The 14046-nt window shown below is 38.8% G+C and overlaps 1 protein-coding gene across 3 annotated transcripts in view; it reads right to left on the bottom strand.

Annotated features, from left to right (window-relative positions):
* Positions 1-14046, bottom strand: part of LOC111851300 (carnitine O-palmitoyltransferase 1, liver isoform-like) — a 65136-nt gene that overhangs the window by 15164 nt on the left and 35926 nt on the right. For all 3 annotated transcript variants that reach the window (XM_023826071.2, XM_023826069.2, XM_023826070.2), the window contains exons 11-17: positions 12398-12586; positions 8647-8752; positions 7054-7170; positions 5677-5841; positions 3356-3484; positions 3085-3240; positions 939-1052 (exon numbers count right to left, since the gene is read on the bottom strand). In XM_023826071.2, the coding sequence (XP_023681839.1) occupies positions 939-1052; positions 3085-3240; positions 3356-3484; positions 5677-5841; positions 7054-7170; positions 8647-8752; positions 12398-12586 (976 nt within the window). The remainder of the gene's footprint in view (positions 1-938; positions 1053-3084; positions 3241-3355; positions 3485-5676; positions 5842-7053; positions 7171-8646; positions 8753-12397; positions 12587-14046) is intronic.

Raw genomic sequence — 14046 nt, forward strand, 5'->3', positions numbered from 1 at the left:
TGTACTGTTCTTCTTTCCAAATTCCACAGCTTCATCCCTCATCTTTGGTATTCCCTTCCCTCTGACATCCATAACTTGCCTTCTCTGCCAGTCTTCACATCTTGCCTTAAAACCTTTTGCTTTCTTTTGCTCTCTGCACTTTGCTTTTTAAATATTATTGTCTTTAGGTTTTGGAAAGTACTGCCTAAATCAAAGGTATTTATGTAATTTAAGATATACAGTGCTCACAGAAAGCTTGGGACGCTTGCTTAATTCTTTAACAATGTTGCAAATGTATTGGCTTCATAACAAAGTCCATTGACAAGCGATGTTTAACATATCTGCACATATCTTTTGCACAGAAATGTTCTTTTTTTAAGTGTCTTAATATTTTTGACTGACTCATTCAGTTCTGTTCTTGCCATTTTGTAGTCACAAAATTGTAGTCACTGGTTCCAAAAGGGATATTAAATGAAAATGTTTGGTATCCTACTACTAAGGTGCTACTAATTAAAAAGCACCCAATGAGACTACTTGTCAATGAACATTTAAACTCAGAACAGCTGTTTTAGATCTATAATTTTGGTTTCAATTTATTACTACTTGAAATTAACGTTTTACTTAAAACTACTTTCTATTGTGATATGTATTTATTGTGAATAAAAGAACAAAGAAATGATTTTGTTATATGACCAATAAATTTGCAATATTTATACTGAATTAAGCAAGTGTCCCAAGACCTTCTGTGAGAACCATATGTTAGATATATCTACAGTAGCTACAGCATCTTACTCCTGATAACAACTGAACTGTATGTGTAATCTCTTGGAATATGAGTAGGCCTACAGCCACTTCCATCTCTGTGCTGTATGCCCCCCTAAAGCACTTTACACATAACTAGAGAAAAACATTTAAAATTTTCACAGATTAAAAATAACTTAAGAGAGCAATGTACTGACCGGTCCAAAGCCTCCCCCACAGGAGATGTATTCTGGATGGTTGACCAAGTCAAACAGCTCTACCTGCTGGAATGGGGTCTGACTGGTGGATAGACACCAAGGCTGTGACAGCACCTGCAAAAAAAGCATACATTCTTAAGTGCATCTTCTACCCAATTAGATGGGTAATCCTATCAATAAAAGCCACTCAAAAAATGAGCCAATCTGTGGAGCCCCACTGATGACATAACCATAAAAATTACACAGCCACGGAAAAAATTAAGAGACCGCAGCACAATTTTTATTTCACTCATTTCTCAATTTATAGCTGTGCGTCTGTGAATAATATATATTTTTCTACAAACTGCAGTCTGGTTCTTCCCTGTTTATCATTAATGAAGGGCTCCTTCCTTGCTTTATGGGACCACAGTCCTGCTTCTAGGAGCCTGATACAAACTATCCTAGCAGTGCATCTCACACTGGCGCTTAATGTTTCCCATTCCTTTTGAATAAACTTGATGTCATCATTCGATTCATGAAAAACTGTTGGATAAGTTGACAGTCATTAAAATGTCACTTCCACCTTTTACCTGGCTGGTTTCTGGTCATTCTCAGTGTCTCCTCCTTATTTTTGTGTACTGCTATCTTAGAAATTTTGAACCTGAAAGCAGCCTTCTGTCAGCAGAACCACAATTAAACCATGATTTAAAAATGCAGATTTGTTTAAAAATATAGAATGGTCTCTTAATTTTTTATTAGCCCGTCGTGTAGTGGCTGTCACCTCATTAATTAGATTTTAGGTCTTCTGTCTCATTCAGCTTTCCATGAACACTCCCCCCACTCGCTAGAGAGCTGTGATCAGACAGTGATTACATTTCCTGATGTCACTATTTCAGTGTGTACTTTTCGAAAATGAAAATGAGCCAATGCAGCAAAGCAAAGAAGGCCAATGCATTTCGGTGTGTTGTGGCACAATTTCATTATTAAATTGTATGTAATGTAAACCCTTCTAAATGTTTTTCTGGATGGTAGTTGAACAAGATGCAAATCAATGAAATGATGGTTTTGCTTTTCCTTGTGTCACATTCTCTTCATTACACTAACTAAAAAGTAATTGGGCTTTGGGCACAAGGTTGGGAACAACCCAGGGTGGAGAACCAGGACACTCTCTCTCTCTCTCTCTCTCTCTCTCTCACTTTCTCATTCTCTCACTCAATTTGGAAACTCCAATCTGTCTGTTTTTTTAACTGTGGGGGGAACTGGAGCACCCAGAGGAAACCCCACAACTACACAGGGAGAACAGGCAAACTTCATACATAGGGAATCCTGGTGGAGACTCAAACCCAGGTCCCAGAGGTGTGGGTAACAGTGCTAACCACTGAACCACTATGCCACCCCTAAACCCAAGTTATATTTGCATTACAAAGTGGTAAGAAATCCGCCCCATATAAAAGTTCACAGTCTAAACTAGTTGTATAAACACAACCTATATGTTTTCATTAGTCTGACAATTGTTTATATTTTTGAGAGGACACTAATTTTCATTTATTCAATGTTCTGTATGCTGGTGATTTTACTTATAATATGAAGTAAGATGGGTTAAGTCTTTTGTTTGAGACAAAATTTTAGTTTTATTGTGTTTAATGATATATAAAGCCATTTTTGAATTAGTGCAATGTTTCACAGTATGATTTTTTTAAATGTTAAATCAGTGTTTATGAAGACTGCATGTTCATGAATGCCATGGCATAATGTTTCCCTCAGGACTCTTTAGAGTGAATGATGTCTGTGTGGGGGGCAAGAAAATCTAGTTGTCTGCAAAAGGGACACCTTGGCAAAAAATGTTTAGAAATCCCTGCCATAGAGAGCATGGTCTGTAAGCAATTTCACAAAAATGAGACAGTAGGAGAAAAGTGAAGAAAAGCATTCTTCTGTAATAGGTAACACAAAATGTGCAATTTGTGTTGGTACAGCTCAAGGAAGTACGACAAGAAGGAACAGAAAATATAGCAAAAGCCATTAGTTAAGCTGCATCTGAAATTTCCATCTCACATTTTCATCTATTCTAAAGTTTTTAAAATGATTTGTCTTTTCAGGCATAGAATGGAAAATACGGTTTTAAATCACAGACACCAAACATGTGCCACATGACTGGTGCGACACTAACCTCTTTCAGGAAAGGTGACTCCACACCCAGGTATTTTGAAACCACATACAGGCAGAAGAGGTGCCTGTCAATACCAGATCCTGTTATGGCCAATCGGTAAAGGTTCTGGTGCTTGTCTGCAGCCAATCGGAGGAGGCGCTTACAATGATCTGCATCCTAAATGGGAAGTGGGGTGCAGGGATGTTAATGAATGTGAATCCACAGCTAACTAAATGAGATGTAGGTCAGAAAGAGCATCAGTGAGGATATGGTGGGATGCTTGTCTCACTACCTCTCCACTGTCCAGGGCTCTGACAAAGGCACAGCTCTCGCTGGTACAGGATCGAACAGTCTCTGTTCGGCCCTCTTTAAACAGGCGAGTCATGGAGGCCTCGTAAGTAAGGCAAAACATCCTCCTTTCCTGGTTGGAGGGAAGCAGAAATGTTAGCATTTCCATGTGCACATATCAGAGAAACACTGAACACCCCCCCAGCCTCAAGGACACGGTAAAGTATTTGAACTTTCCTTTACAATTTTTAGTATTTAGTCCATTTGCTAAGTAAAGCAGTCATTTCTGTGTTATGCATCTTTTAAACAAAGAAATACCATAATGTGACTGATAAAAATACAGACATAGCAAAAAGAAAGTACATCCTGATTCAATTAGATGTTGTTGATTATCCACATCAAAGTCTATAAGCAAAATAATCTACCCAGCAAATCTTCTAAATCCCTCAGGATTAGATCTCTGCTTTTTGGAGATGATGTGGTTCTGTTGGCTTCATCGGACCATGACCTTTGGCTCTCAAGGGCAAAATAGGGTCCTTTGTGTTTATAATATGTCTTTATTGATTGGCATTGAACTGGTATTGGTATTGAAGTACTACATATAATCGTTTGAACTCGAATGGCTAAAATTGTATGAAATTGCACATTCTCCCTGAGTCTTAACCACCTCAGTGACCTCCGCCCCAAAGATAGGGGAGTCCACCCTCAAGTCCCCAGACAATACAGTATTATAGTATTATGCAATATTATAAACAGGACCGTTGACAAAGGGCAGCCCTGGCGGAGCCCAACCCGCACTGGGAACACGTCCAACTTATTACCAGCAATGTGGACCAAGCTTCTGCTCCGTTCATGCAGGGACCGAATCGCCCACAACAGCGGACCCCGGACCCCATACTCCCGAAGCACCCCCCACAGAGCACCTCGGGGAACCCGGTCGTAAGGATGTTTTGCCTTTTCCAAATCCACAAAACACACGTAGACTGGATAAGCAAACTTATTTCTTTCACATTGTAATCTTTTTATTTTTAAGGCACTGCTGCACATCCATGCGTGTGTAACAAGTCGTGTATGCACGCTGTACATGAGCCTATGTAGGCACATGTTACTATCTTGATAATGCATCATTAAAATTACAGGGAAATATTGCACCATTGACTTTAGACAAAGTTTAGGTTTTTGTTATTTAAAACTGCAATTGCTTTCCACTGCCTCAAAATAGCAATGCGCCAACAATGCATTTCGTCTGCCTTATTTTAAGACTGACACACCCGCGGGCACTCAGAAGGGCGCAAGTACATTTGCTAATTAACATGGATTCTGGATGGGAAAGTGACAACTACTTCAGGCTCATGTTAGCAAAGGCACCTGCACTGCGCCCTGTGCAACTTTGCGCGAAATGTTAAATAGGGCTCATAGAATTTTGTGTCTGTTTCATTCCATCTGACAAATCTACCTCCATTTCTCCAAAGCAAACCATTGAAAACATTTCCTCCTGCCTATTCTAAGGCATTCACAATAAAATTGTGACTGATACTCATATATGACCATAGTACATATGCATGAATATCCAATGACTATCAGTTTGTGCAGTATGTTAACACTGTTGCCAGGGAGTTCAGCAAACAATATATTTTGGATAATTACATCTTTTTTATTACATCAGCATTGTCTATAAGATGTGTGTGAATGTTTGCACCTGGATCATCTGCTATGGGTTAAATGAATGAAATATACCAGGCATAAGGGCGATATGAAAACAGGAATTCCCTGAAAGGTACTTGACAGACAGTTTAGAGACCTTGTTCAGAGATCTCTGAACACCAGACATGAATAAGCTGACAATCTTATTTCTTTAAATTTTTAATCAAGAGACTTCAAAAGAATTTTCTTCTTTACAAGTGTAGTATTTTTTTCCCCAAACACCTTACAGTTTTTCACAATTGCTTACACACAATAACCAAATTTATTAACTGAATATCTCGAACGTAGCACCATCTACCCAAAGATAAATAAAATTTCCCCAAACTATAAACAATATTTCCCTGTTTTCACAAGTGATTTAGATTTGTTGAACTCTTTGTGCAAAACCCTACTCGTAAATCCCTTCATAAATCATTGGCTTCACCATGTGCTCATTTAGAAAGCACTTCAATATCATTAACTGAAGTCAGCATAGCCTGAACCCAAGTAGCATACAATACAGTTTTGGAAAATGGAGCACAGTTTCAAGAAATGTCTCTTGGAAATCAGAAGTCATGTATCATATCAACTGAAGGGAGTCTTTCATGCAACTTGAGCATCACAAAAAGCCTTTCTTCTTACCCTGTAATATGCAAGCTGCAAAGCCAGCTGAATGAAGGCATCTGGACTTATTCGACACTTCTTAATTCTTCCTTTGCCAAAGTCCCTGAAGGGAAAAACGTGGAAGTCCACATCATCTGCAAGTACTTGTGCCACTGCAAGAGACCTGGAGATGTGCTCCTTACACTGCAAGTGGGAGAGGAGGGTGACAGCCCATTACACATCAGCACAACAACGTTTCCACCCTTAAGCACTTTCAACTACAGTAGATGCTGCCAGCACAACAATGCATTCCCCAGATCGCCTCATCACCACCCCCAAGCTCTCTCTCTATCCCCTCTACAGTAGGCTTGAATGCTATCTAATTTGATCACTTCCAGCTCTTCACTCAGATAATGTGTCTGAAAAGTTTGAAAAATATCTCTCAAATACTTTTACAGTTAGAGTGTTCACAAGACCATGGCTTCTACACCTTACAGTACCTTTCCTTCCTTTGCTACCATGTACTGCTGCTGCTTCATTTTGGGGGGTAATTTGTCTCAAAATAATAAAGGTCAAATGTCGTCTGCATTCACCCTTCCCTTTGCTGACACTAAGTAACACTGCTTCAATTTTGGGGTGATTCATCTCAAAATATAACTTTCAGTTTGTTACTCATAAATGCCTTTGCAAAGTTTGAAAATGATCTGTCAAATACTTTTTTGAGTTATCTTTATGAGTGGTGGACCAGTCAGAAAACTGCTCGTAGCAGGTTACACCTAGTCGAAGATAGTCTACGATGTCTTAGATCAGGGGTGTCAAACTCCAGTCCTGGAGGGCCGGAGTCCTGCATATTTTTTGGGTTTACCCTCATTTAACACACCTGATTTATCTCTTTGCAACTCCTTGTGCTAATTACCACACAGCTCTTGAGCTGAATCATTTGGGATGGAACAGTGAAATAGCTAAGCTATACAGGGCTCTGGTACTCCAGGACTGCTGTTTGACACCCCTGTCTTAAATGGTCATGTGCCTGCTCTTGATGCTCTTTGATGGTTTAGCTGGGCAGGACAACTATCAAGGAAATATCATCCAGGAAATACACCTGAATTCTCCATATGGAAACATCCAGTTTGCCCCACTGGCTAATGCGAATAGTGACATCCCCAAAACACAAGTGTGGAAATGGCTGGCATCTCTTTTCTTATTATCAACATTGTGTGTGTGTGTGTGTGTGTGTGTGTGTGTGTGTGTGTGTGTGTGTGTGTGTGTGTGTGTGTGTGTGTGTTTGTTTACCAGAATCCCACAGGATGTCATTATTTTCAAATGGGAAAACTATGCTTGCTGTGTAAGCCCAAACGTCACTTGCAGAGGGTTGGGGTACCACAAAAATTCCTGTGAAAATCGTCCGAACTTTACCTCTGGTGAGATGTCCCAGCTAAGTCTCTGCGGATGTGGCAGAGTAGGATCAATGTCTCCTTTGCAATGGCCTTCTTCATTATAGCCCAGGTGAAAGCTGTCTGTGGCTAAAACATACTATGAAAACAAAGGAGAAAATGTGAGGTGACAAGAGTTAAGTTCAGATCAAACTAAATACTTCTGTAAATACAATAATGTATTCACCGGTTGGCTCCATCACCCCTCCCCCAATAAATCCCAGTTCCTTCCAAACCTTCCAATCTCCACAACTATTAGCCCCTTATACACTCTCCCTACCTCTAAAAAAAACATTATTAAAAGCCCAGCTTTGTGTGACTTGCCTGACTACAACTGGGTTCAAAATATCTACATCTGTGGCTGTCTTTTCTTGTGCCACCACTAAGTGATACTGCTTCAATTTTGGTGTGATTTTCTCAAAATGAAATAAACCATAGATCAGGGCTATTCAAATCATGGTCCTCAAGGGCCGAGCACTGCTGTTTTTCCAGCTTTCATTTACCTGAGAGCCAGATTTGAATAGGGGGCCATAGATCATCTATGCAGTGTTCCTGGAAATGATCCCACTAATGAGATCAAGTATTTGAGGCTGCCCTTGTATTTCCTACTAATTGTTTTGATTAGATTAGACTGACTTTATCATCGCTGCATATATGACAAGTACTCAGACAATGAAATATAGCTTGGAATCTCATTCAAAAGTGCAAATTAGTGCAAAAGTCTGAGAAATAGCTGCATAATATATACAGGTGGGGTGGAATGGTGGTTAGCACTGTTGCCTCAAACCTCTGGGACACAGGTTCAAGTCTCCGCCTCGGTTACATGTGTGTGGAGTTTGCATGTTCTCCCCGTGTCGTTGTGGGGTTTCCTCCGGGTACTCCAGTTTCCCCCCCCCCACAGTCCAAAGACATGCTGAGGCTAATTAGAGCTACTAAATTGCCCATAGGTGTGCATGTGTGAGTGCATGGGGTGTGAGTGTGCCCTGCAATGGGCTGTTCCCTGCCTCATGCCCATAGCTTCCGGGATAGGCTCCTGGAACCCAGAAGGATAAGCAGGTTGGAAAATGGATGGATGGATGGATATATATACAGGTGACAGATAAATACAAAACGTATATCTCACATTTGATACAGTGCCACATTCTCTTAGACTTTGTAGAAATGATTTTATAGTTATTAATATTTAATAATGTTATAGTTAACTGCTGTATTGTCTTGGGGGGCGGGGCTACTTGCCCCTATTGAAATTTCAGAATTTTTTGTTGCATTTAATATAAGAATTTGCAGGCAGTACAAATATAATTTTATAAATGTTGAGATTAGTCTCTCTCTCTGATGTGGGAATCCAGGGGTTTCATCTGGAACCTTTCTATGATTTAGTATTGTGAAGGAATACATGGTTAGTTCCAGGCGGAAACAAATGTCATTGATTTTGCATCCATTTGGTAATTTGAAGGGCCTACAAAAAGTGTATCCATAAGACCCCTGAACTTGTTAATCCACCACTGAGCATGGGGCAATTAAGTAAGCATTCCTGAGATGTTAACCTACCCATCACCCTTCACCATCGACTCACCTCCCACAAGTGGGCCACGACTGGGACATCGGCCCATGAGTGTTCCGCATTCAGACCAATCTTCCCATTCTTATAAACCACCACAGAAAAGGACTTGTCAAACCACCTGGGACAAAGAGGGAAATATGAAATGTTTCGTATTATGCAGTGTAACTTCCTCAAATCGCATACAATACAACCAAGCATTTACAGATTAAAGTGGACAAGCCTGTATGTCTATCAGGCAGTACAGGGAGCCTGCAAGTCCAAATTTAAAAATGTGCCAGAAGATATATACAAGCCAAGTCACACAGGTGAAGAAGCCACACAGCTATTACAAACAGTCTAGTTTGCCTGATACTTGCATTGGTGATTGGCAGAAAGAGCCTTCACGGAATACAGTTGAACAGAACAGAAATTGTATTTTCACCTGTCCAATCTTGCTGCCCATGACACACACAAACACACATACAGATGAGAGCAAACTTGGGGTCACATGGTCAGCTAGCATGTAGCACTCCTGACATTCAGTTATGATATTCAGTGCCTTTCAGAGTAAAGCCTAGTTCATGCTTCACTTTTCTGCATGCATTTTCATGCAATTGCGGGCTGTGGGTTTTCGTGAACAGGCAAGCTTGTGTTCAGGTGCAGAAATTCAGCAGACAGCATAAATATTCCACCAGACCAGGAGATCTAGTGGGCAAGATGTATTGCAACAGATAGAAATAAAAGCAGTGTAGTAAAACAGATTAGCTTCTTTTCATGAAGAGTTAATCTGTTTTCACAGACACATGCGAATCCCAGCAGACAACACTTGCACCGACCACAGCCATCTGCAGGAATATTCACTGGGAAAGTATGAATGGCCTTAAAGCTCAGTTTTCAGATGCAATACACATGGAAGACCTGCACGTGTTTCACAATTTCTTCCTGTGGTTTGGTAAAGAGTCAAGTAATTAACCCTTTAAACCCTATCCATTTTTGAGCATTTTTCTATCCCTTTGATTTTAGGCTTAGTACATTGTATGTACATGAGTTAGCCACATACACTTTATGGTTTTATTTTCAGGACATTCTGGGCTACTCAGATATGTCGTAAAATGATGTGTAAATGCTGACACAGTCTAGATATCATTCTTCTTATGAAGGAAAAACTACTTGCGCCTATTGAAATTTCAGAATTTTTTGTTGCATCTAATATAAAAATTTGTAGGCAGTACAAATATAATTTTATAAATGTTGAGATTAGTCTCTCTCTCTGATGTGGGAATCTAGGTTTCATCAGGAACCTTTCAATGTTTTAGTATTGTGAAGGAATACATGGTTACTTATAACATCTGAAAGAATAGAAAATAGCATTATTTAGTTTATGATCCATTGGATAAAAGCAGAGATAACATATGGTTTTAGACTCTAATGCTGAATGTCTATTGCTATCATTTGTCTGCCTTTCAGAAGGAAAGTTTTAGCTGGCATTTTAGCCTCAAGCAACAAACCAGTGCTGCAGCACTTCATTGAGTTTACATGTATGACACGTTCCAATGATACAATTGGCACATTCCATTTCAACTGTTGTCACAGATATATATATATACAAACACTCAAAAAATGGGCTGGAGTTCTACTATAAGTAACAATAAAACTCAACATTCTATTTATTAGTTAGGCAATTGCTTGATATTTGATATTTATTGACTGAATGTTTGAATGTTGTGAAATATCAAGCAATTGCCTTCCTAACAAATAGAATGTTGAGTTTTATTGTTACTTATAGTAGAACTCCAGCCCATTTTTTGAGTGTTTGTCTATCCCTTTATTTATAGGCTTATAATAAATAAATTTAAAAATAAATATTTTTTTCCCCAGAAGGGTACATAAGAACATAAGAAATTTACAAACAAGAGGAGGCCATTCGGCCCATCAAGCTTACTTTGGGAGAACGTAATAGCTCAGAGTTGTTAAAATCTTATGTAGCTCTCATTTAAAGGAACCCAGGGTTTCAGCTTGCACTACACTAGCAGGAAGACTATTCCATAGTCGAACTACATGCTGTGTAAAGAAGTGTTTTCTCAAATTCAGTTTAAAATGTTCTCCCACTACTTTCCACCTATGGCCACAAGTTCTAGTATTTAAACTAATATTAAAGTTGCCATTTGGCTGAACAGCATCAAGAATCTTATATACCCTTAGTCTCCTTTGCTTGAGGCTAAACAGATTCAGGTCAGCTAACCTCTCCTCATAAGACATTCCTCTAAGACCAGGAATCATTCTTGTAGCTCTACGTTGAACCTTTTCCAAAGCACCAATGTCCTTTTTAAGGTTCGGTGACCATACCTGCACACAGTATTCTAGGTGTGGTCTTACCAAGGAATTGTATAATCGTAGCATCACCTACATTCACTTAAACTCCACACACACACAGATGTAACCCAACATCCTATTAGCCTTTTTAATTGCTTCCCTACACTGGTGAGAGTGGGACATGGAAGCATCAACATACACACCGAGGTCTTTCTCATAATCAGCTACCTTTATTTCAGTGGAAGCCATAAAATATCTGTACTTTATATTTCTGCTCCCTGCATGGATTACCTTACATTTATCTACATTAAATTTCATCTGCAAGGTATCTGTCCAGTCGCTAATTAAATCAAGAACCCGTTGTAGCCTCTGTGCTGCTAGTTTAGTATCTGCTACACCACCCACCTTGGTGTCGTCTGCAAATTTAACCAGTTTACTGTAGGTATTGGTGTCAATATCATTACTATAAATTAGGAACAATAATGGTCCTAAAACTGAACCCTGCAGTACCTCACTATGAAAGCAGCCCCACTGCGCCATTGTGCCTCTAATAACTACCCGCTGCTTCCTGTCTGTTAACCAGTTTTTGATCCAAGCTGCTACAGTTCCTAAAATCCCTACAGCTTTGAGTTTAAGCAAGTGCCATTTGTGGGGGACAATATCAAAGGCCTTCTGGAAATCTAAGTAGATCACGTCGTAGGACTTTTTGTAATCAACTTCCTCAAAGAACTCAAGTAGATTAGTTAAACAGGACCTACCTTTCCTAAATCCATGTTGGCTATCCCTCAGGATGTTATTTTAATCCAGGTAATCTACCATTTTCACTTGGATTACCTTTCCAGTTATGCAAGTTCAACTGATTGGCCTATAGTTTGCTGGATTACTTCTATCTCATTTTTTGAATATAATGAATACATGGTAGTGCGTGGATCACTGTAGAAGCAAATATGCGCTTTATTTCCATCTAATGTGAATAATGTTGATGTTTTATGGATTATTAGGGGTGCTTTTTTTCATAGAAAATGTAAAAAAAAAATATGTCTTATTGCACACAGGATTACTCTGGAATATTTTAGAGCACAACATTGCAACTTGTACAAGCAGATCGAGTAACTTCTCTCGATTACAAAGATATCCGATTCATGTCAGTGCATTATACCTATCGAATACCTAATGAGCCTGAGATTAATGGGTGTGAAAATCAACACATTTTGTGTTTGTCAGGTTCTAAGGGATAACAAACAGCTGAATATTAAGCCGTTGTGATAAATATCAAGGCGTTTTGATGAGTGGTCTTGAAATAAAACCTTGAGTCCTTTATCTCTGAGACCAAGACAAGACCAAGTCAAAATAAAGTCAATTCCGAGACGAGACAAGACCACAAAAAAGTGGTCTTGAGACCAAGACCGGTCTCAAGTACTACAACACTAGAGGATCAGAACTTAAAATATAAAATATCCATTCACTCCACCTATCATAGCATTTTCCATGGAGCAGGGATTTTGCATAGCGATCCAGGCTGCCAGTTGGATCATGTCCCATCATGCCATGTTCGTCATCATCCAAGGTAACAAAGAAAGCGGCCTTTTCAATGCAGTCCAGTGAAAGCTTGTTGACCCCAGAGCTGAAAAACTGCTTCCGAGCCTTAGCCCATGGGATCCTGACAAAACAGAGGAGAGGGTAGGTGAGTGATAGCAGCCTGAAAGATACATTCAGTCCGTAAAACCTAGAATACAGCTATCCAAAAATAGTGTTCCTTTTAATCCTTTCGTAAGCCGAAATGCCGAAAAGAAGCAGTTAACTTTAATTTATATGGGAAAATATTTTGAGTTTACCCAGACAGAAAAAATAATCTACCAAATCATTCCAAATAAAACATGAAACCTAAAATAATATGAACATATAGTAAAAGCAGGAATTATATGAAATACAGCTTATATTTAATAGAATAACAGACGAACAGTGTAGTTTCACTTACCAGAATTAATACAGTCATATGTTGCTTCACATCAGGGATAACTCTGCTTATATTTGTACACAGAGATCTAACACCGAAATGGATGATTTCTATTATACAAGACCTTGTGAAGGTATTCAGACCCTTGACTGACTTACTTACTGTTCATTCTGCCTTTAAGATACCCAACAGGACAATGTCTACCTCCTGTGACTGAGTTGGTCTCACTGTTCACGTAAGGGGGGCAGAGTGGATTTAGGACAGGCCCTGCAATTTGGGCACAATGATAAAAATAAAGGCTCTCAAGTATGACTCTCGGTTGCCTTTGTTCATAGCAAAGAGCCAATGAAAAGAATCAAATCGTTCACAAATTGACTAGATTATTTGACTCCGTTCAGCAAAAAGAACTGATACTTTCTGTTCCAAAACTGCTCTTCATTTTGTACCACTTCTGGATTTTATAATTCAACCAAATTTTGCAATTTTTTGATGATTAGTATTTGAGCACGTACTGTATATCACTTCAATGTACTTATATTAAACCTTAAAATTTTCCAGAATACCATTATTTTACATTATGTTTGGTATAAAAACATTAATGAAAAAACATTTACTATTACACAAGTGTATTGAACATTTATAATGAATGCTGTAAGTTACAATTTACTATAAAAACTAAACAGTGCATCTGGTCTTTGTGCTTGAATGTTACAGTTCTAACGTTATTGTGATGTCTATATCAAGTAAAATAATTCTAAAAAAATAAACGGTACCACTTTACAATAAGACTCCCTTTTGCCACTTGTAAATGGTAGCAACTCATTAATAAAAAGAAAGCAGTTATAACTTGTTTAAAATTGTCTATTAATAATTTACAAAGTGTTACAACCTAATTAATAACCAGATTATAAACCATTCATAAACCCTTTATATGGGTAGCCTTATTGTAAAGTGGCACCAAATAAACTATAAAAAAACACAAACCATCGCAAACAAAATCACATTCAAAGCGAGACATAGCGTGCCTCATAAATAAAAAATAAATTACAATGTGCACAACTACATCATCAGCCAGTGCCAAGCAGCGTTGCTCTCAGATGGGATCCTGCTCCCATCATTCACATAAAGGTCCCAACTTGTTTGCGACCAACACAAGACAAAGA

Source organism: Paramormyrops kingsleyae, chromosome 5 (assembly GCF_048594095.1).
Source record: "Paramormyrops kingsleyae isolate MSU_618 chromosome 5, PKINGS_0.4, whole genome shotgun sequence".
Lineage (NCBI taxonomy): Eukaryota > Metazoa > Chordata > Actinopteri > Osteoglossiformes > Mormyridae > Paramormyrops > Paramormyrops kingsleyae.